The sequence below is a fragment of the Rattus norvegicus genome, chromosome 1, assembly GCF_021556685.1.
Source record: "Rattus norvegicus strain SHRSP/BbbUtx chromosome 1, alternate assembly SHRSP_T2T, whole genome shotgun sequence".
Taxonomy (NCBI): domain Eukaryota; kingdom Metazoa; phylum Chordata; class Mammalia; order Rodentia; family Muridae; genus Rattus; species Rattus norvegicus.
The window spans coordinates 271,304,928-271,328,421 of NC_141534.1; the positions used below are offsets into that span (position 1 = coordinate 271,304,928).

General features: G+C 46.5%; 1 protein-coding gene across 2 annotated transcripts; it reads left to right on the top strand.

The window, feature by feature from the left end:
• The first annotated feature begins 212 nt into the window (after positions 1 to 212).
• Pnliprp1 (pancreatic lipase-related protein 1) lies at positions 213 to 16,810 on the top strand. 2 transcript variants are annotated; one of them, XM_087594995.1, is made up of 14 exons: positions 213 to 261; positions 835 to 1,290; positions 1,386 to 1,434; positions 2,482 to 2,636; positions 2,999 to 3,124; positions 4,507 to 4,641; positions 5,948 to 6,056; positions 7,221 to 7,340; positions 7,452 to 7,571; positions 9,761 to 9,879; positions 10,752 to 10,881; positions 13,091 to 13,199; positions 13,713 to 13,880; positions 16,691 to 16,810. In XM_087594995.1, exons 3-14 carry the CDS (start codon positions 1,386 to 1,388, stop codon positions 16,770 to 16,772), a joined length of 1,422 nt encoding a protein of 473 aa, XP_087451121.1. In that variant the 5' UTR covers positions 213 to 261; positions 835 to 1,290; the 3' UTR covers positions 16,773 to 16,810.
• The last annotated feature ends 6,684 nt before the right edge of the window (positions 16,811 to 23,494 follow it).

Genomic DNA, 23,494 nt, shown 5'->3' on the forward strand with positions numbered 1-23,494 from the left:
TAAGCTGTCAAGGGGTAGAACCCAGGGTTTCGAAGTGGTATGCAATTACTCTAGCAAATCCTGTCCTTACCCAGCCCAGGGCTGTTCCTTGTTAATCTGGAGGATGGATGACCTTTCTTAACAGGAGGGCCCTTTGACCTTTACCCCAGTTCTTGAGTTATTTTGGTGTATGAACTTGACATAGAATTGGGTGTCTGGCCCTCACCATGCTTGCTCTGCGAAGGCTTATCTGCCTCGTGTGAACTGACCGGCTGCTTTCAGGTACATAGACCTGAAGGTAAATCGGGGTCCAGTCTGTCTTGCAGCTGTGCAACCTTTTGAGGATCTGGGGGAACAAAACTGGCATGCTGTGAAGTGCAGTGCTGGGTGGGATCTGGGGGACCCTGAACCCCGACTGTTCAAATTAGAGGGAGGGACCGTCGCAGTTGCTCTAAGCACTGTACCTCAGATTGATTCACTGCACGGCAGTGGGAACAGGTTGATGGGGCTGGAGACCGTGCTGGGGTTATAGAGAGGCCCATTGAACAGTCTTCAAGGCTCTTGTGCCTGAGTGTTTCTAGCCTGCCAGGGGAGGGAGGCATTGGAGAGAAAATTCTTTTACCGGGTGTTTGCCTTTACTTCCCATGCTTCTAGGGCATCTCTACCTATTGTACATGAGAGACACTACCCCCATAATAGGGTTTACTGTCTTTTTTTTTTTTTTTTTTTTTGAGGGGAGGTTCATGTTGGAAACAGAAACCAAGGTCTCATATATACCGAGAAAGCACACTTATCTCTGAGTTACAACTGGACTGCTTTTGGGTTTTAATCCCTTTTTATTCTACTTTGAGACAGAAGCTCACTAAGTCACTCGTGTGCAGCCCAGTGCAGACTGCGTGCAGACCGAGACCTGCCCACTGCTCTGTGGTAAAACTGAAGCAGAGAAACAGAGCCCACTTGGCTCCTAAGGATTCTCACAGGCACCACAAGGAGAAGCTAAGGTTCTTCTGCATCTTCCGTTCAAGCATGTTTTCATCTTCCCAGGCTTGTGGGAAGATCTGCCTGCCATCCCGAGCTTGTCGTGTGTAAATACACACGCAGGTTGAAGGACAGATCTAAGGGGAGATTAAAGGATAGATAGAGTTCCCATAGCCCCAGCTCTCCTCACTCACTGTTTGCTTGAACTACGGTCCAAACGATAAGGCTGGAGCATAAAAAGGTCCTGGTGGGTCCCAGGAGAACAAGCACCTGGCTCCTGTGACCACACCAGTCACCTTAGGATCTGCATCTCCATCAGCTGAAAAAGCAGAGGTGAGGCAAACAAGTCCTGCACCCCCCCAACCTCACCCCCAAGACTTTGCTCCAACCCAGGCTGAGTATGTCTGATATCATTGACTTTGTTGTAGATGCTGACCCTCTGGACAGTCTCTCTTTTCCTACTGGGAGCAGCTCAGGGTAAGCAACACCACAGTGCCCCACGGTTGTCGATGTGTGCTCCGACCCTCTCTAGGGCTGGAGAAAGCTCTGGCCCAGACAAAGCTTGCAGGTGCCCAGACTTTCCCACGGTTCTGGGAAAGGTGATGCAACAGCCTGGGAGGATAGACTGGGCGACTGAGGGGGATGGGTCCTATGCCTGCAGGAGCTTGGAGCCTGAATTTTTAAGGAAAAATTCTAGAATGTCTAGAAGTGACAGGTGGACTTTTGCTGCATTAACATGGACCTCTGGGGTTGGGGCTGCTCTGCAAATATGCTGGAAGAGTTTGGGAAGGGATTTGGGGTGTTTTAGGTTTTTTTCTCTTTTATTGAGAATAGACTTTCCCCATGCAATATGTTCTGATTGCAGTTTTCTCTTTCTCCCACTCCTCCCAACTCATCCCCATCTCCCCTTCCATCCTAATCCACCCCTTTTCTGTCTCTTGTTAGAAAACAAATCGGGTTCTAAATGACGATAATACAATAAAAATAAATCAAAAAGCAAACAAATCTGAATATGACCAAAGTTCCAAACAAGAAAAAGAACCAACTAAAAGGTGCAAAACCACATGTAGATGCAGAGACAAACATGTTCACACACACAGGGATCCCATAAAACCCCCAAACTGGAAGCCATAACATATATGCAAGGACCTGTACTATTAAAAACAAATTCATCGTCAGACAAAGACACTCTGAAGATGCTCTTGAGTTCGTTTTATGGTGAACTCCTACTGCTGGGCACGGCGCCTACCCTAGGAGTGGTTTCCTCAGTGAGACTTTCTTGGAAGAAACTAGATTTTCATTTGCAAGTGTCTATGAGTTTGAAATAGCTTCTGGGTTAGCATGCCTTGCACGGCCATCATCGGAGAAGCTTCCCCCTTCAGAGATTGGAACAACCAGCCAGACAATCTGTAGAGAGTGAGAGACCTTGGAACACTTGGGTTCCCATCAAGCCCCCCAGTCAGGAACTTGGGAGCTCAGCCACAATAGCTTCTTCTTGAGCCTATCCACATTCTCTCTCCCCAGGAAAAGAGGTTTGCTATGATAACCTTGGATGCTTTTCTGACGCTGAGCCCTGGGCAGGGACAGCTATCAGGCCCCTCAAACTTCTCCCATGGAGCCCTGAGAAGATCAACACTCGCTTCCTGCTGTACACCAATGAGAACCCAACTGCTTTTCAGGTAAGACTTCTCTTCATGAACTCTGGGGACACCCCTTATCTTTGTACCTGTTTCCCACGCCCTGCCCCACCTTATGGGTGAGTGACTGGTTCACAGCTGTGTAGTTCCTGCTAACTCTTTAGCCCTCATCTGGACATGGGCTTTCTGTCCAACGATTCCACAGGAATGATAACTTGTAAGCCCCCATCCCAGACCCAGTGGAGGTAGGGCATCAGGAGTGGAAAGGTCAGGGTGGCCTCCTGAGGTGACTTTGTGCTCAGCCTTGAAAGGCCAATACAGTGGGAAAGGCGAGGATGGAGATGGGAACAGATAGGCTCAGGGGACAAGTAGGCAAAAACCTAAACCCTTCCTGCTTGTCACAGACTCTCCAGCTTTCTGACCCATTGACCATTGGGGCCTCCAATTTTCAAGTTGCCAGGAAGACTCGGTTTATCATCCATGGCTTCATAGACAAAGGAGAGGAAAACTGGGTGGTTGACATGTGCAAGGTAAGGAACACCTCTCATCCAATCACTCAGCCCCACTCACGCCTCTGATCTACACAGCCCTGTCCTACTGACCTGTCACACCTCACACAGCCACACTACGTAAGCTTGAAAGCAAAAGATCTGGCAGCTCAAATGCTTCTCTTCACCAAACCCCAATTCCTCTCTAGTTTCTAATCCGAATTTGCAGCCCGAAGCAGGAATTTGCTATGGGAACTCTCCCCTCCCCCATGGTTGTGCGTCCTGTTTAGCTGTGGTTAAGGCGCACTCTCAAATTTTGGCAGGAGTGTTTGTATTTCTGCAACTGAGGGATTGTGGAGTTTCATTTATCCAAATCTTCTCCACATTCCTATGAGTCAGAGGCATGTGTCTGTGACCACTTATTGAAGATACAAAGGACTAAGGTTGACATGGTGACTTTGAAGAGGCCCAGTAGGGAGCAGGACACCAGTAATGAGACAGCCATGGGAGGACACAAACCTATACACATGTGCACATGGGAAACTGACATAGAGACATGCATGGCTGTACATGCTTAGTCTACACACATGTAAAAGATGGTATCCTCCTTTCTTATTATATATACAGATTCTATTTGTCTCAGAAATCATGCAGCCACCTGCCTTCTACACATGTAGAAATAACAGTGATAATTTTGACAATAAAAATTACAATTTGTCCCTTGGCGCCTGTCACCCCCTTGACCTGTCTTTTATAAACATCTCGTTAATCTAGCTACAGTCCCAAACTTTCCAAGGTCTGGAGATTTCCCAGGCTTGCTTTGAGAATGGAAATCTCGAGGAACAGGACCTCAGAAACTCAGACATCTGACTGTTAGCACTATTGTCAAAATGTTAGATGGGAATCTAAGATATCGGTGCCAACTGGTCATATGTGTGGCCTGGATGAGCACAAGGATGCGCTCCCTAATTCCCTGATCTCTCCCACATTAGTGTCCTATCCATGAAGTGTTTACACCATCTTGACTAGAAAATGACCCTTCTCTGCCTCAAAGCTCAAGAAATACCCAGCAGCCTGGCATGTCACCTAAAGGACCTCTCGGGCAGAATCATGAGGTCACATAGACACCAGCCACCAGATGCTACAGTGAGGCCATTTCCTGTCACAACTGGATTCCTTTAAGGCTGCAACCCATCCACCTTGTCAGATTCAGTTAAAACAATCAGAGGGGCCAGCTTTTCCTCCATCTTTAGGGTGTAGATGTTCTCTGCTGCTAGATTTACTTTTTTGGACTTCAGGATCCCCTGGAGAGAGAGTCCAGCCCATCTCAGCACCCCAGCTACAAGACACAAGGGACCCTTCTGACCCCTGGCTGAAAGGTGTCCCCCATGCCCTACGGCAATACTGTATCTCTCCAACCCTAGAACATGTTCCAAGTGGAGGAGGTGAACTGCATCTGTGTGGACTGGAAGAAAGGTTCTCAGACTACCTACACACAGGCTGCCAACAATGTGCGAGTAGTGGGTGCCCAGGTAGCTCAGATGATCGACATCCTTGTGGTAAGTGGGCCGGCACGGAGGTTGGGGGATGGAGCACAGAGGTGAATTTAGGAGTAATGAAAGAACCACCTCAGTGGCACACAGGTAAAGGGAGAAGGTGTCAGCTAACACCCAGTGCTGGGATTTTATTATCCCCTCCTATTTATAGTTGAGGAAACTGAGGCACAGGGAGGTTAACTAGCTTGCCAAAAGATAGAGCGGATGAATAGAAGAGTTGTCTTGGGGCCCAGAGCATCTGGCCTCCACAACATAGTGTCATTTGTGTGATGCAGAGCCTGGTATTGCAAAGAAAGCCACACAGAGCCAGGGGCAGGATGTGCAATTGACAAGTGTGGGTGCCTGCAACTCCAGGTCTCTGCGATCTGGGTCCTTGAGACTCTGGGTCCCTGTGATCTGGGTCCCCTGTGATCTGGGTTCCTAAGACTCTGGGTCCCCAAGACTCTGGGTCCCTATGATCTGAGTCCCACTCTTGCTGGGAAATTCTTCCTTCCATGATCATTTCAGTTCCTTCTTCCAAACTTGGTCTTTGATCTTAGCCAATACTGTAAGACTCTCCTTCTCTGTGTTAATTCAGGAATCCTTTGTGGCCATTTTCTGTACCAGGTCAAAGTCCCACTATTTCCCATCTTTGAGGTCATAAGTCTACAAAGAATGAACTACTTCTGCACCCCTACAGAAATCAGAACCTTTTGGGTTTGTGCAGGAAGCAGAGTAGACCCATTAATGAGAGGCCTGTTGAAGGATATCACAGAAGAGTGCATGTGGCTGCCTTGGTTGTCCTGTGTTTCTAGAGCACAGGGGCAATAACTTGTGAGGAGGTAAAGGAAGTCAATGGGATCCTAGGCCTTCAAGGAGCTGCAGGCAAGGAAGACTTGCAGTGACCACAGAGCTATCAGTGATCTGTTAGAGGGTTCTGGAGGTGGGGAAAGGGCATGCAGGCTTTATGTGGGAACATGAGGATAGTTAGTCCACCTTGTATGTGGGCGTGGGGTAATGTTTGGGAAGTCTCTGCAGGAAAATGTTACTGAAGAGGGTCTTCAGATAGTTGGTGAGCAAGTAGTAAAGAAGATGGGTTACCATGGTATAAACCAGGTCCAGGGAACACATTGAAGGAAAGGGGCACTGTTTCAGACCACAGGATTTTAGCTTGAGAAGATTCTAGTAAGGGACATGTTGAGTCGGGAAAGCTCTGAGGTTCTTGTCAGAAGCTAGAGTTCAATTCTGAGGTCCCAGAGAGCAGGGAAAGTTCACTGCAGGAGAACCCAGAGTATAAACATGTCCAGCACATGTGATCTCTCCTTTCTAGAAAAACTACAGCTACTCGCCTTCCAAAGTCCACCTCATTGGCCACAGCCTAGGAGCCCACGTGGCCGGGGAAGCAGGAAGTCGGACTCCAGGTCTAGGCAGAATTACAGGTAAGGCCCCAGGTCCCATTCCAGCAACCCCAGAGTGGTCACAAGTTCGCAGCCCAGCTGAGAGCCATCCCAAACCCCTCACCTGTGGTAGGGATGGGTATAACCTAGACGAGGATCTTAGGAAGCTTCTAAGAAACACATAGGCCATCACTGTTGGCAAGAAAGATGGTGGCTATGTCTCTGTGATACTTCTGCTGTGATCATAGTCAGTCCTCCCCAGAGGCAATCCTTCCTTGATATGGTGTCTGTAGCCACTTTGAACAGGCAGGAAAACAAGCGTGCAGCAGATAGCTAGTACAGACATGAGCAAGTAGACTGAACAGGGGCTGCTCTACCCATTCCTTGCCTTCCTTTTGAAGTCAGAGGAAATTGCTTTCCACCTTTCTACTGGTAAAGGCTTCTACCCAACATATTTACCAAAAACACCCTTTAATCAGCACCGTCAAAGCAGCCTTCAAACACAGCAAGGCCTTCACATTATAACAAGAACAACAGAACATATCTACATGAGAATATTAGCGCCATGATTTAAGACAGTATAGGTTAAGTTCCTGATTGCCCTAAACCCTGTGCAAAGCTCCTTGTGTTCCTCAACTAATCCTTAGAACTGAAGAAACCCAGTCAGGGAAGCAATACTTACCTGAGAGCACATAGATTATGTATGATTCCATGCCATTCTTTGTGCTACACATTGTATATTGAATTATTTAATTAACAACTATATAAAATTAATGAATTCATTGTTTTTAATTCATGAAATAGGGAAACTGAGACACAAAAAACTTTGATGGTTTTTGCAAAGTTATACACAATTTGTTCCAAAACTTGCTTAGCAGAGATTTAGAACCCGGCAACCCAGACAGGCCCAAGACACTGCTTTCTTTTTAATTCACTAAAATAAAAGAGAAAAAATGAAAATGTTAAATATGAAAGATACATGCAAGAAACTGATGTAGAAAGAAATCCTAGCTCAAACATAATCTGAATTCTTTTGCTCATGTGCCCTCCTCTCCTGCCACAAAGCGCCTTATAAATGAATAGCACTGAAACTCTGTGTCCCCATGTTTGAAACCCAGGCAACGGCACTGTACTACTACAAGTAATTGCATAACCTAGCCTGACCCTCATGAATCTACAGTTTGACATGTTTGCCATCCCGTCTAGGACTGGATCCTGTAGAAGCAAACTTCGAGGGCACTCCTGAAGAGGTCCGGCTTGACCCCTCGGATGCTGACTTTGTTGATGTGATTCACACAGATGCAGCTCCCTTGATCCCGTTCTTGGGTGAGCCTTATGGTGCTCTGGCCTATAGATGTGGGCAAGAGTGATAGTGCTTTAACCCTAAGAGCTCTGTGCTTCTAAAACCCTGTCTCATTGTTGGTACAAATATTTTAGGCTTCGGAACAAACCAAATGTCAGGGCACCTTGACTTCTTCCCCAACGGAGGACAGAGCATGCCCGGGTGCAAGAAGAATGCTCTGTCCCAGATTGTAGACATCGATGGCATCTGGTCAGGTAAAGCCATGGGGGCCACTCTGGAGGATGTTGCTTCTTTGGGATACTCAGTGCTTGCCATAACTAACCCGTGTGTGTGTGTGTGTGTGTGTGTGTGTGTGTGTGTGTGTGTGTGTGTGTGTAGGGGTGTGTGGGAGGGTGTGAGTAGGGGTGTAGAGGTGAGTGTGGGTAGGGGTGCATGTGTATATAGGTAGGTATGGGGTGTGGGTGTTTGTGTGTGTAGGGGTATGTGTAGGGGAGTGTGTGAGTAGGGGTGTATGTAGAGGTGTGTGCGAGTGGGGGTGCATATGTATATAGGTGGGTATAGTGTGTGTGTGTGTGTAGGGGCATGTGGAGGGGTGTGTGTGAGTAGGGTTGTGTGTAGAGGTGAATGTGTGTAGGGGTGCATGTGTATATAGGTGTTCATGGGGTGTATGTGTAGGGGTACGTGTGTGTAGGAGTGCATGTGTGTGTAGAGGTGCATGTGTGGGTATGTAGGGCAGTGTGTGTAGAGACGCATTGTGTATAGTTGTGTGTATATGTGTGTATAGGTTGTGTATGGGGTGTGTGTCTGTGTAGGGGTGCATGTGTGTGTAGAGATGTGTGTGTAGAGGTGTGTGTGTATGTGTAGTTTGTGTAGGGATGTGTGTGTGTGTGTGTGTGTAGGGGTGCATGTGGGGGGCAGTGGAAAACTTACTGTGTCATTCCTTAGATACTATGTACCCTTTTTTAATGGCACCAGATCCCACCATCCTAGAGAATGTCATAAGGAACCTTTACTCTGCCAGGACTATCAAAATGCTGCCACATTTAGCTTCTTTTTTAACATGGACTTTGGGCATCAAACTCAGGTCCTCCTACTTTCAAGGCAAGCATTTTACTGACTAGGCCATCTCCTTAGCACTATAGCAAATCTTAGTAATGAAAATGTACTTTCTTTTAAGAATATACAATGTTTCTTTGTGCATATTATTTCTGAAAAAAACTATGTAGTTCTTATGTGTCAGATCTACTGATTCTGTGTTTCGCTCAAGCATTGTTCTGAATGTTCTGGAATACATAAGCAACAAAGAATCAAAAATCTCTGTACCACCCCAGCTGTCAGCTGGTAGTCATCTCACAGAGAACAGGAAGTGGCAAGAGGGATCATACAGGATGTCTCAAGAGAACTTTCCTGCAAATGCCCCTGTGAATCAATATTGCAGTTCAATCCTAGACAGCTAGCTTCTGTTCTGTCCCTAGAATAAGGGTATCTCAGAGGTGTGCATGGTGAAGCCATCTCCATAGTGTAAGTCACTGCTCACTTATGGTGAAAAGGGCAATCACATGAGGGAGGCTAGAATGAGGACTATCCATTTGCCATTGATGAGCACGCCTGGGTTAAAGGGCATCCTTCCTTCCGTTACAGCACCTATGCTATCTATTGAGATCAAGAATCCAACAGCCATTTCGAGCCATGATAATCAACTAGCACCATATTCAAGTTAAAACCCTTCATGGTGTGATAGAGCCTTACAAGTGTCCTTTCTATTCACTCAAAAGGGCTTGGGTGGCCTCTATGCAAATATTAAAGCTATATGTCTGGACTTTGATCGCTCCATCAGCAATGGAGAGTAGTTAAGGCCAGGTCAAGAGTTTGCTGGGACATTTGTCAGGTGGCTTGGGTGAGGACATGGAACACTGAGGGGGAGAGGGAGGGACACTCAGGTGAAGCCACTGGAAGCTACTTTTACCTTCCTGTACATAAGAGCATCATGGCAATGCTCTAATGCTGACCGTGTCACATCTGGAAGAATAAGGCACATCTGGTTGTATCTCTGGGGATTTCCAACCTTGTACCTGGACACAGAAGCTGGAAGGACAGTATTGAACCAGATGAACTTGTGCCCATTACAGCTCTCCCCTTTGCTAACTGGAATTTGTGAATCATTGTGGATACATTTACAAAAGTGGTATTATGACATCTGCCTCCTAGGAAAAGGGGGGTTTATCAGACAAGGCCAATGAAGTAACCAGAACACTATCTCCAACACCCAAAGCCTTGTTTGCTTATTGTCATTATTGTGAATGAATTATGAACTTAAATTCTGAAGACCTGAACTTAAACTCTGGACCTATTACACTGGAGAAAGAGAGGCGTAGATCCTGCATAGATCCTGTCACAGCCTGCCTCCAGTTGCCTGGACTGACCTCTTGCCCTGTTTCCCCAGGAACCCGGGACTTTGTGGCTTGTAACCACCTGAGAAGCTACAAGTACTACTTGGAGAGCATCCTTAACCCTGATGGGTTCGCTGCATACCCCTGTGCTTCCTACAAGGACTTTGAGTCTGTAAGCTATTATTCTACCATGAGCGAAAGGCATCACACACCGAGGCCCTACTGTATAGAGACCATAGTGCTTTCTCTCTGCATGCCACACCCTGCCCCTCAAAACCCACTCTCAGATGAGCCACCTAGGAGAGGAAAATTCTTGATGATCAGAGAACAGATCCACAGGCTGGCCACAGCAAAGAGACAGACACCATGACATACTGCTGCCTGCCTCTTTGACTCATGAGAGCCAGTAGGGACATCCTTCATTTAGCTCCATACTTGAGACATCATGTTGGCAGCCTAAAGCTGGCCAGGATTAAAATATTTATACCATCGAAATTGGCAAACTCTGGGGGCTGTAGCTGTAGCTCAATTGGTAGAATACTTGCTTGGCATGCACAAAGCCCTGGTTCAATCCCCCCGCACCTTATAAACCAGATATTGAGGCCCAGACCTATGATGTCAGCATTAGGGTGTCAATAGCGGGAGGATAAGAAGTTCAAGGTCATTCTCTACTATATAGTGAGGTCAAATACAACCTGGGCAACATATGATTCTGCCTTTAAGAAAATAAGAAAGAAAAGTGTTGGTAAATGCTACAATCAGTATGGAGAGGTGGCACCACCACCACACACCTGCCTGAGAAACACAACCCAAGATGGAAACTGGGCCCAAGACGGCAGTGCTGTTAAAGGTCTCTGGTAATTCTAACACGTTGCACATCAGAGCTAGGGATTGCGCTGAGATGGAGGGAATTCAGAGGTGATGAGCTCTAATTCCTTTCCCATTGCAATGGGGGAACTGGGCTCTGAGGGAATAGAGCATCATCTTTTCCCAGAGAGCATAAGATGACAAACCTGCTTCATAGCCCCCTGTTCTCTTTACCAGAACAAATGCTTCCCCTGCCCAGATCAAGGCTGCCCACAGATGGGTCACTATGCCGATAAGTTTGCCGGCAAGTCAGGTGACGAGCCACAGAAGTTCTTCTTGAACACAGGAGAAGCCAAGAACTTTGCACGTAAGTTGACTACTTGCCTGTGTCAAGAGAGTGTCATACTTGGTATGTGGAAAGGCTTGTCCCTAACCTAAAGATTTCTGAACATGTTTAGATTACCTTAAAGGAGGATATGCCTTCCCTCAGTGCTCCATACATGACTCCACTGAGACATAGAACACATCCAAGCTTCTTCCATTTGATTTCCATTCTTTGGAACAACGAGAAGTCAGCAGTGTCATTTGTGGGTTTGAGGCAATTTACAGAGCTTTGGGAACAACGAGCTTAAACTTTTACTCTTCTAGAGTTCATTGCCCCCTTTCTTATTAAGGTTCTCTCTCAGTCTCTTTCTTGTTTTTCTGTCTGTCTCTCTGCCTCTCTGTCTCTATCTCTCTGTCTCTGTCTCTCTCTGCCTATGTCTCTCTGTCTCTGTCTCCCTGTCTCTGTATTTCTCTCTCACACATACACACTCCTGTGTACTCCTGCGTTTCTGTGTCTTTGTATCTCTGTCTCTCTCTCAGTCTCTCTGTCTCTTTGTCTCTCTCTTCCTCTGTCTCTCTGTGTGTGTGTGTGTCTCTCTCAGTCTATTGTTTCTCTGTCTGTCTCTCTTTTCTCTGCCTCTGTCTCTCATACACACATTCCTATGTATTCCTGTGTCTCTCTGTGTCTGTCTACTGTATACTTGGCACTGGTCCTTCGCCAGGGAGATCTCCATAAGGTATTTCCCTTTCTCTATCATGTACCCCAGGTGCCTGTCTGATGTAGAATGGGGTGCTCACTGAGAAGGGGATGATTCCTCTCCTAATCATCTTGAACTCATTCAAGAGGCCAGGTCTGAATTAGGCATGTTTGCACCGTTTGTGACAACTTAGGTTAGCGAATTCCATGACGTGTCACCTAATAAAAACAGAAACGATGAATTAGAAGACTCCATAAAAATAATGCTGTCTGTAGTTTCTGAAAGTCAGGTGTATTGAGGTATAATTTATGTTTAGGAAGACTCGTCCTTTTTAAGGCATATTTCTGATCTGACAAACCAATAGATGGATAGTCAGATCCCATGGAGATCTGGAGCCTTCCCATCATTATAGATACACACACCTATAATTTTTTTTTTTGGTCTGATTAATCAACCCTCAGTGATGTAGCAATATTTGGAATGCTTGCCTATATTTTTAAAGGAATAGTTCAAAACCGTGTATTTATCCCCCTCACCCCCAACACTTATTTATGTGCCACAGATATGGGCCACTAGGTATGGGGATGGAAGAATGACCAAGATACTGCTTTGGAATTTATGAGTCCTTGGCAGCATTTGTCTGGTGGCTGTTGCATTGATTTGGTGGACTGCTGCGTTGGTTGGATGGACTAATGCATTGGTCTGGTGGGCTGCAGAATTGGTCTTGTGGGCTGTTACATTGGTTGGGGGGGCTGCTGCATTAGTCTCGTGGACTACTGCATTGCTCAGGTGGGTTGTTGCTGAACTAGAGAGAACATGGAAAACTTGACCCTGAGAAGGGAGACAGCAGGGGCAACAACTCAGGGAATGGGAAAGATGAGTGTGACTTAGACAGAGGTATATGTGTTTCTATACGTGTGTACATAACTGAGTGAATTTGTGTGTTTACATGTGTGTACACTGGATGCACATGTGCACACCTGTGTGTATATGTATATGTATATGTTCCTATGTGCAATGCCTATGTGCGCATGGGTATTTGTACATGCAAACAGGCCCTGGGACAGCACCCTAGTATAAGTTTGATGACAACTAGATGAGCACCAGGGGTCTTAGGGATGTAGAGATGGGACAGACCCAGACTGGAGGTCTGACCCTGAGCTACCCTCCCATGGGTGGCCTGGACCCCTGGCTCCTCTTCTTGTCATAATACACAGCACCATCACTCTGGAGCAGAGCTTTCTCCAGCAAAGGGCTTGCTCAGCCCTGTTGGATCCAGAGGCCATTGAGTCCAGTTGGCAATTTAAAACCCACCACATGGCTATTGAACACAAGGGAGTAAACACTTTATTTATCATGAACTTAACTGTAGGCAGTCATTACTTCTTACTGGGTTGTACTGGTCCAAAGGAGCCACCATCAGGTGCTTATCTAAGGTGTAGATTGGGAAGATATTTCATACTCTGGGCCTCCGTGTAAGGGGTGGGGATGATAATTCTGTTTAGGACCCCTATTTCTTTATCAGTAAGGTGACTTCTCCCTTGCTTTGTCTAGGCTGGAGGTACCGTGTTTCCTTGATACTGTCTGGAAGAATGGTCACAGGGCAAGTCAAAGTGGCTCTGTTTGGAAGTAAGGGCAATACACGCCAGTATGATATCTTCAGGTAATCCCCGTGGAGTGGACATAGCACTCAAGCATTTACATCTTTAGACATCAGGGGGCTTGAAACTTCTTTATACACATACACAAAAAAAATTTATACTTCTAATAAATTTTCATTTAAACCTAACAGTCCCTTTCTCTCAATAGGTTATATTTTAAATATCTATTATTGTTCCAGATTCCTTCTATACTGATTAGCCTAACAAGATACGTTAAGTTAAGAAGATAAATGACTATATAGACAATGCTTCCAGAAAAAAGACTAAAGTAATTTGAGAGAGGTTTATCATTTTTTCTATGAAGAAAGAGAAATTAATGAGAGTGGGAAAAGCAACACTGAATAATAGGTTGGAGTTGCCGCCAGCTCATTGCCGATTTTCCATTCCTCCATCTTTGATTAGAGGGTGAATTTGAAGGAGACTCATTATTTTAATAAGGGGTGGAGGGCATGGTCCTTCGTGAACTTTACAATATGCCTCAGTGGACAGGAGTGTTTCTCTTTCTTTATTTCAAGGGGAATTATCAAGCCTGGTGCTACACATTCCAGTGAGTTTGATGCCAAGCTCGACGTGGGAACAATTGAGAAAGTCAAGTTTCTCTGGAACAATCAAGTGATAAACCCAAGCTTCCCCAAAGTGGGCGCAGCCAAGATCACTGTGCAAAAGGGAGAGGAGCGGACGGAGTACGTATCTTCCTTTGCTGAGTCCTCTCATGATGTTTGCAGAGGGTGTCTGTAGGGGAATCCCCTCCCCACAGGACAGACAAGGGGAGAAGAAATCATTTGAAATGGGACACACAAAGTGCAGAGGGGGCAACACTTGCAAATCCCATGCCCATCCGCAGCTCCCTGGTTCCTGCCTGATCAGGCACAGGGCTTTCAGTAAAACAGAGGGCAGCTGGAATGGGGAGAGATGACCTGGAGAGGCAGAATCAAGCTTCATCCATCATCCATTCCTGGTGGCTTGGTGGGAAGTGTCAGCTACTGGTGGTCTTTGGGATTGGTGGTTAAATGGAGTCAGCAAACCCAACCCCTTGGAAACTCAGATGCAGATGAGAAGAGGGTTGGCAGAGAGGCTTGTGGTTGATGCAGGGGTCGTTACCTTGGATGGATGGACTTCTGAAATCACCCCTGATTTCACAAGGTGAGAAAACAGGCTGGTGAGGTGATCAGCAGGACCAAGCTTCCTCTCAGTACCACAGAAGACCCAGGCTGGCCAGTGGAGAACCTTCCCTCAGCCTCCATTGTAAGATACTGCCTGTAGAGTCAGTTCCTAAGGTCTGTTAAGAAGTGTCCCTAGGCCTGGATCCTGCAACTGTGTGCCTAAAATCACATTAGAATATCACTGGGCTCCTAGAGGTTTTTGAAGAGAGATGCACACTTTCTGGAAATCAAACAGGTCTAGTGGAGGCTACCCCTGAGGCCCTATGGACAGTATATGTCTGATAACTTCTCCTGTGACTGAGCACAGTGACTTTGTCTAATCACTGTGGGGAGAATATCTAAAATGTTTTATACATTGTCGAGTGATGACGGCACGCAACTTTAATCCCAGCACTCAGGAGGCAGAAGCAGGCAGAACTCTGAGTTTAAGGCCATCATGGTGTGTTGAGCGAGTTCCAAGATAGCCAAGGCTACACAGAAAAACCTTGTCTTGGGGAAAAAGCATGCATTTATTTGTGTATACATGAGCATATGCCATGGTGCCCAAAAACTCAGAGAAGAACTTGCTGGAGTGAGTTTTTTAGTTTGTGAGTTCTGAGGAATCAACCTCAGGCCTGGCCACAAGTGTCATTACATGCTGGGCCATCTTACTGACCTACAACACTCTCTCTCTCTCTCTCTCTCTCTCTCTCTCTCTCTCTCTCTCTCTCTCTCTCTCTCTCTCTCTCTCTCTCTCGGGATTCTGGTCCCAAGTGGTTAAAATTGAAGAAAGTCAAAAGCCACTTCAAATGTCACAAACTAGCTTGAGGAATAGAACAAACTCAAGGAGTTAATTAGTTAGATATTCTACTGTTGTGAGGACTGCCAGGAACACTTGCTATTCAATAACACTAATAGTAATCATAAAATTAAGAACAGTTAATATTGTGACACAACCTCCTCTTGGCACACTCTCCCATGTAACCTGATCTCAATGGAATTCCAACCTGCTGACTAGAATTTCTTCCAGGGACATGAGGCCCAAAGAGAAATACAGCTTGTCCTGCATGTATTACCCCCTCCCATTCAGTACCCATTGCCATGAGACTTTGTCAAGGATAGTATCAAGCACCTGTCCTGGGGAATTAGCAGGAAAAGCAAAGGTAGAGCCTGCATCAAGGACATTACTTCAGGCACACATGGCAGATCACATGACCCAGGAGGACAGCAGAGACCACAGAGTGACTGAGAAACTGGGGCAGGAGGGAAGAGAAAGGACAGCAGGTGCTCATAAGGGCAGGCAAGTGGCAGCCAGGTGAGCTGGCAGTGGAGACTAAATGCAGGGCTACCAGGTTAAAAGTTCTAGCAAAGCCACTCAGAAGAGAAAGCTGGAGGGGCCGACAAAGACAAGTAGTTCTGTTTGGTTGTTTACAAGAGCATGGAGAATGGGCTATTCAAGGTGCAGAGTACCCTGCCAAGGGCTACACTGATGGAAAAACAGTTGGGACAGAAAGTCAGAGCTCACAGAGCCTCAGAGGAAACCTTCCTTGGTCCTTCCACAACCACAGAGATAGCCACTTGTGTCTGCTTTAGTTTCATGTTCAAAAACATTTTCTGTTTGCTGTGAGCTCTCACATAATTACCATGGAAGTCTCAATAACACCAGAAGGAGCCCTCTCATACAAGTGAAGACATCAGAAAACAGCAAGCAGGAATAGCTGGAAGGGGGTGGGGGGACCAAGGAGAAAGCCATACTCTTTGGCCCTGGAAGACAGGCAGGGATGGAGAATAAGATGGGTAATACTACAATAGAAGATGCTGATCATGGCATAAGGTAGACTTGCAGTTGCATTTTGCACTTTTACCTTAGGTGAGCTTTCTGTGCTTCAGTTTCCTCTCCTGCAAGGCAGGGCTAATCATAAGACCTCCTCACCCATAGGTGGTACTTTACACGGAGAACCTTTTGGTGCATTTGCCTGCAACTGAGAGCTCAGTCTATCGTAGATGATGGAATGGCATTCCACTGAGACTTAAGAGTGACTAAGGTCTCTAAGCCTACTGTGGCCACCAGTATCTGTTAAAAATGGAAAAAGAGGGAGTGTTCCCTTAGGAAGCCTCGGTCTGTGTCTGACAGGACCAGTGGCTGATCACCTCAGAGCAATAGCAGGCCCAGCCCTAGGCTGGGTGGGCTTCTTCCTAGAAGCTCAGTGGTTGCAGCCATAGCCTTAGTGTGTCTCTCCCAGGCTTCTGAACTTCAGATCCCTGTCAACTGTTGCTCAACCCCCAGAGAGCAGAAGCTTTCCTAAGGGTAACAGAGCACACCAGTGCCAAACCCTTGTATCTCGTTACAGGTACAACTTCTGTAGTGAAGAGACCGTGAGAGAAGACACTCTGCTCACTCTCTTGCCTTGTGAAACCTCAGACACAGTGTGACCTCTTAGTGACACCAATAAAATCATCAGCTGCACTTAGCCAAATACCGTCTATCTCAGATGCCCGCGGCCGTGCACAGGGATGTTTAACAACTGGATATTTAAAACACAGATGAGCATTTCCCTACATGTGGGCCTCTCACCATAGCATCTAACAAAATAGCACCTTCCCCTGCCCCCTGGTCACTTCCACACACACTGTTTTCTCTTCCTCGGGGAGGGGGTAGACTCACAGAAATAAAGGGTGAGGGGCCAGGGAACTCTGTAAATTCTTGTCCTCACTGTATCTTCTTACAGGGGAAACTGAGGCACACATCAGGCAGGTTCTATACTCACCCATGAATTCATGCCCCCACCAGGGGTGACTCAGGGGCCAAGCTCAACTCCACTCACTCCTTCCTGGCCCAGCTACTAACTTGGTGGGGTCATGGAATCTGTGATGCTGATTTCCTGATATTTTAGGGGTGAGAAGTGGGTTTTGGTTTTGGTTTTGGTCGGGGGGGGGGGGAAACTTATGGTAGCCTTGGTTGAGAATTCCAGAGACTCATTTAAGCTCATTTGCATAGCCCCTCTTGACTGCAAGTAAGGCTGCTTAGGGTCCTACCTCCCTTTCTCCCTGTCTGCCTGTCTGTCTGCCTGCAGGCTCTGAAGGATGTTTCAGAATAGATTATAGGAAACTCATGATGCAGGCCTCCTGCTAGAATTACTGGGGGGCTCTCAGTCAGTGATCCCTGACACAGGCCACATTCACACAGACTCGGGTATAGATGCTTTCGAGGTAACCCAGCATCGAGCATGCTGTGTCTAAAACAGCCAGACACATCCGTGACTTTCCACAAAGTCAGAATCTGTTGAAGGACAATAAACTCCCAAGCCATGTCAGCTGCAGGTCACTGAGTGCCCCTGGCTCTGCCTGACACAGCACTGCCCTGGCCACGGACAACCACAGTCCTTTCATTATGGTCTTAATTACTAATATAAACTCCTTCACACGTTACATCAGATGAGCAGACGAGATCTGGCGCTTTGCTAACCACAGCACAGAGCTGTTCCCAGTGCAGAGTTGTCAAAACGCAGGGCCAGGTGGCAGGCCATTCCAAGTACACTGCGAAGTGGGCTGGGTGTCAGGAGCATGGGGATCCTACACTCAAGCTGGAGCCTCGGAACAGGCATGGTAGTCCCTCCTTGTGGTAATCTTCCTGATGGTGGTGGCTCATGACAAAAGACCAGATAGATGATGAGCCAATCTTCCTACCACATCTGTGTTGGAGTGCCCCTTGCATAGTCCCAGGTCTGGATGACTGATAAGCCCATATGTCTGGTGATATAGTTACAGGTATCACCCTTCAGACAGTTTGTGGCTTGCAGGGTAAAGGCAGACAGAGACTGTTCACTTGTATAAACAAGGGGTAGACTCCATCTTCCCTGGTAGTTGTACTCAAATGCAATGACTCAGGCAGACTGTTATATTAAGATAGAGTAATCCAAACTTAAGGCTGTGATTCTATACAATATACTGAGCCCCCTTGCAGACCTAGTCTCTTCTCACCCAGCCTAGCGGTAAATCTTCCAGGCAAGCCACGCCCTCCCCAGATGGTAGCCCCTTTAGTCACTGCAGCAGCCTCAGCACTTAGATTCATTTCTGGCCATCTGAGCAGCACCAAACCCTCCCAGTGCTTACAGTTGAATGTCAGTCAGCAGAAGTGGTGCTGTGGTAGGCTCTAAAGAAGTCATTGTGGGAGAGGACTTCCCAGTGTAACCGAGAAAACCTAAATAAGCCCCACTGCTGATAGTCATGTGCCTTTAAAAGTTATTAATTCTGAGGACCAGAGAGGTGGCTTAGTGGCTACAAGCATTTGCTGTTCTCAAAGAAGACTCAGGTTCAGTTCCCAGCACCCCCAAGATGGCCCAACAATCATCTATAACTTCAGAGGCTCCAGTGCCTACCTCTCACCCCATAGCCAACAGGCATGCACGTGGTGATTGGACATATATGCAGCAAAACAGCTGCACACGTAAGACAAATGAATGAAAATCTGTTGCTGATTCTGCACACCATACAACTGAGCAAAATGCACCACACCAATTGCCTTGCTTAGACAGCGTCTCCAGTACGTGTGTTCTAATAGCCATTGCTTTTCGGGCCCTTTAAGGCCACTTCTATGAAAAGCACTTACTTTCCCCTTGGGCCTGTGTGTGTACCCCATAAATGACTAAAACCATAAAAGGGCTTGACTTCTCTGCCTTCTTCTTGGAATATGTTGTTACCTTAGCCTTTGGAGATAACCATTTCTGCTCAACTGAACATAGACAGATTGGTACTTAGGGAATATGTGTCTGGAACTGAGAGTTCAAGGTTATTTTATCTGAAACTTTCCCAGTCTCTCTCAAGACTGAAGGTGACCAGCAAGATAAAATTATCTAAGATTCTCTCAGGACAATGGAAACATCATCAACAAATCATCAGCTCCCAAACTTTAGCATCTCAGTTGCCACACGATGGAGAGATATCAAGAGTCTCTCCATAGCTGAAGCCCTTTCTCTTGCTTACTGGAAGGAGCTTGAAGCTGACTGGGGAGAAGACCATCCTTTCTCCATGATAGTCCACCATTTCCTCACTGGCTGGCACTGCAACTGTGCCCTTTCATCCTTTCCCCAACTCCCCTTTGCCTCTTTTGAAATGTCAGATGAACAGATTTGGGCAACAGCAACAGCACAAACCACCACCATCAATAGTACGTAGTCATGCAGGGTTGACAGAGGTGATGGCAGTAGCAGGGGACACTCAGCTCCTTGGTGATGGGGCCTCCAAGCAGTCAGGACTGGCAGATGTTATGTGGCCTTTTGCCACAGTGACCTGATCCCAGCCAGCGTAGACCTGATCCCACACCATGGCAAGGAGAGGCCATATTAGCAAAAGACTCAGTGTAGTCTAGGTTCTACAATCCTACAGACACGTATCACAGACCGGCCCTGAATGTATGACCATGCCAGGCACTGGTCACAGAAGAAAGCAGAGAATACCAGCTGTGATGAGCCCAGGTGGGCACTGCTGTGTGGCTGTGTCATGGGGACACAAAGCAAGGCATGCCAGGAAAGAGAAGGAGCACATTGGTAAAGTCTTTACCGAGGTAGTGGTTTGGGGCCCTAGTTTGATAAAAACCAAAAGACATCTCCTTGAGAGGCCTGCCTGTCAGATAGCTGGGAGGAAGCAGTCCCTGAGTGTTGGGAGCGATGCCCTTGAAGCCCTCCATTATTGATGTTAATAGTATGGTTAGAGTTAAGTATGACTGAGTTCTTGGAAAATCCCCAGCCAGCTGCAGAAGACCAATACAAATCTGGTGGTCAGGATGATAAAGTTGTGACCTTGCTGAGAAATACATCCGACGTCAAGACGCCCAATGTGACGACCTGTAACCTTTCTGAGAAACCAACATCCTGCTGACTAATGATATGACAAACCTGTAACCTTTCTGAAAAACCAACATCCTGTTGACATCAGCTGAGCACACAAATACTGTGTCCTTGGCCTGTGGAAATGTTTCACACTTCCCCCCTCCCTCTGTTACCCCTGTTTTGGTATAAATTCAGCCTTGGGAAAAAATAAAATTGTCGTCTTGATCAGACTCTTGTCTTGGCGCCCATTCTCTTCCAGGTACCCTCTGCACCCTCGTTGACACCTGAGGATATGCAAACTACAGAGGATGAGAACTTGTCTGAAGTGGCTGTGTAGAACTCAGATATGATTGAGGTAGTCATGAACGACAGCCTTGCTCCCAGGTCAAGGGTAAGATGCTGCATTGCTCATCACGCTACAGGCATAGCGGTGTAGAATCATTGATTTTAAAATAAAGAAAAGCAGAGATTATTATGCAGGATGGAGAGAGGAAAGTAGGTTGGACATGCCTACTGGGCACACCATTATCACATCATTTGCATCAGCCCTGAGCCTCAGCGACTTCCTGCTGACATAGGGTGGCTACGTGCTCCAGGAGAAGGTAAGGCAGTCATAGCCAGTGGATCCTGAAGCTGGAGTGATGCCAAGCTGCAGCCCTCCTCTTCCCACTGCTTTTCCTAGAACGTGTGTCCTCATATGCAGTGTGTACCTGGACAAAACATCCACATCTGAGATATGCACCTGGGCAAAACTCACAGAGAGGCAAAGGGCAGGTTCCAAGGTTACACTGATCTGTGTAGGGTCAAGAACTCACTTCCTGGGCTGAAGAAGCTTGCAACCCCATAAGAACAACAATGCCAACCATTTAGAGCTTCTGGGGACTAAACTACTACTGAAAGACTATATATGGACTGACCCAGGGCTCCAACTGCATATGTAGCAGAGAACAGCCTTGGGGCACCAATGGAGGGGGAAACCCTTGGTCCTGCCAAGGTTGGATCCCTGGTGCAGGAGAATGTGGAGGGGGGGCGGTAAGGGGGATGAATGGGGGAACACCCATATGGGGGAGGGGGAGGAGATGGGGGCTTATGGACAGGAAACTGGGAAAGGGAATAACGTTTGAAATGTAAGTAAAGAAATATATCTAATAAAAAAAAGAAAAAGAAAAAGAAAGAAAAAAGAAAGTGTGATGCATATCACTCGGCCCCAAGGCAGGAAGATTTACGATTGCTAAGAAACACTAAGAAGAATCAAGCAGAAAGCTAGAAACAAAATCCAAAGTATTACCACTACAGCTAAGGAAAGAAAACTTTTCAGAAGGAGGGCACGGTCAGATGGACAAGGAAGTAGACCAGGAAAATTATTGACCATGGTCAAATGGAAAGTAGGGATAACTCTGACAAGAGCATTTTTAATTGTGTGATGGAGTGAATCCAAGGCAAAATGCAATGCGTGGGGCTAATTATTGTGACAGTGAATCTAGAATGTCAGTCGCACATACTTGGCTGTGAAAGGAAATACGTGGAAAGGGTGGTGGCTGGAGGGAGAGTCCCTAGCCAAAGAAGACCTGCTGGTTCTGGTTGTTTTAATTGGTGAATGGGAAAAAGAAGTGAAGAAAACATATGCTTAGGAGAAAGAGACGTTTGAGTAAAGAGAGAAAGGGGAGAAGGGAATAAATCTAGGTAATACTGGTAGAGTAGGTGCATACGGGTTATGTCACAGTATCTACCACAAAGTGAGTTTAATCTTTATTCGAGGTGGGGGGATATCTGTTATCACAGATTTGTCAGAATTTCACAGAGATTTAGTGAGACAAAAACTATCAGCACAAAAAAACTATTCTGCATCTCTCTGCCTCTCTGTTCTGTTCTTTCTTCTCTCCACTCCTAATCTCCCTCCCCTTTCTCCCCCCCCCAACCCTGTCTCTACCTCTGCCTCTGCCTCTAGCACTTTCTCTACCTCTTCAAGCATTTCTTTAACAGGCTCACATCTCAGCAAACTTCTTCCGGATTCTCAAACTGAATCTAGATGCATTTTTAGTTCCATTCAGTAAGTCTTATGCTGCAGGGTAGGTTCCCTTTCAGTAGAGCAGAACTAGTAGAGTCTGACTAGAATCTTGCAAGAAGTCTTTGGAAACAGAGTACACATTACCATCCTCGCACACATGAAGGAAGCAGGTGGACAGTACATGGAAGGGAGTGAACTATTCTTTTTTTTTTTTCATTTTTAGTGATGCCCTTTCGGTCATTTACTGGTATTTCAATAGAAGAAAGCACAATATAATATTGTCTCTCACAAACACTGCTTGTCTACAGTTCAAAACATGTAAATAAAGGCAATGCTTCCAAAGTTAAAAAAAAAAAAAAGAACTCACTTCCTGATGCTGCTGGGATGTGTATTCTCACAGGCACACCTACGAGACAGGCAGACTCTGGTTCTCCCAGTTATTCTGTGGAACATCTGTGTTTTCCAGATCTCAGGGGGTATGTGGGGCTAGACTCATTAGGCTTTTAGTGGTTTTGTATTTTTCTTACTCAAATGCCAAGGATGGTTCACAATGCAGATGAGTAGAGTCTTTGAGGCATTAGAAATATGTTACGCTGTCATGAAGCTTTGAAACAATTCCAGACGCTGACATAGTTGGCTACGCAACATTTGTTTGGAGCATATATTCCCCTTTCCTTCGAGATTAGACCTCGTGTGAGAACTTGGTTTAGCTCTCCTCTTCCCTTGGGAACACGGCATCTGATATTGTTGGAACTCCACGTAGGTGTTCCTGACCTCCAGTGCTGGACTGGAAAATATATATAAACCCAGGAGTTAATGGTACTTCGGAACCTTAGGCAGGAGCAGACAATGCCCCGTTCACTTCAGGGCCTTGTAACCTAGCCCTCTATCACATTTCTGCCCCGTGGTGTCATAGGACATGTGTCCTCCAGGATACCCACTGTGGAGGATCCTCACTAACCACTCATATGAGGCTCTGTTCAACCTGACCTAGGCTTGACTTTTCACCAAAGCCTGCTTCCACCCAGACAGAAAGAGTGGACTCTAGTGAATCTGTGAGCCACCCACTGTGTGCTGGTGCACATACAGCACTTTCTCTGCCAACTTGGTGCACACTATCTTCCTCTGTAACCATCGCAAACCTCAGGAAAGTTCCCTTTGTATGTGATAAGCTCTGTGACTCATGGAAACACGTTTAGATCACCTTCCTGTCTCCACAGTACGCAGATTAGTGTGCCATTTATTAACATGAAACTCAAATGCCATTCGGACTGTCTAGAGGCAATATAATGGGGCTGTGAGGCAGTAGTGTGCTCAGG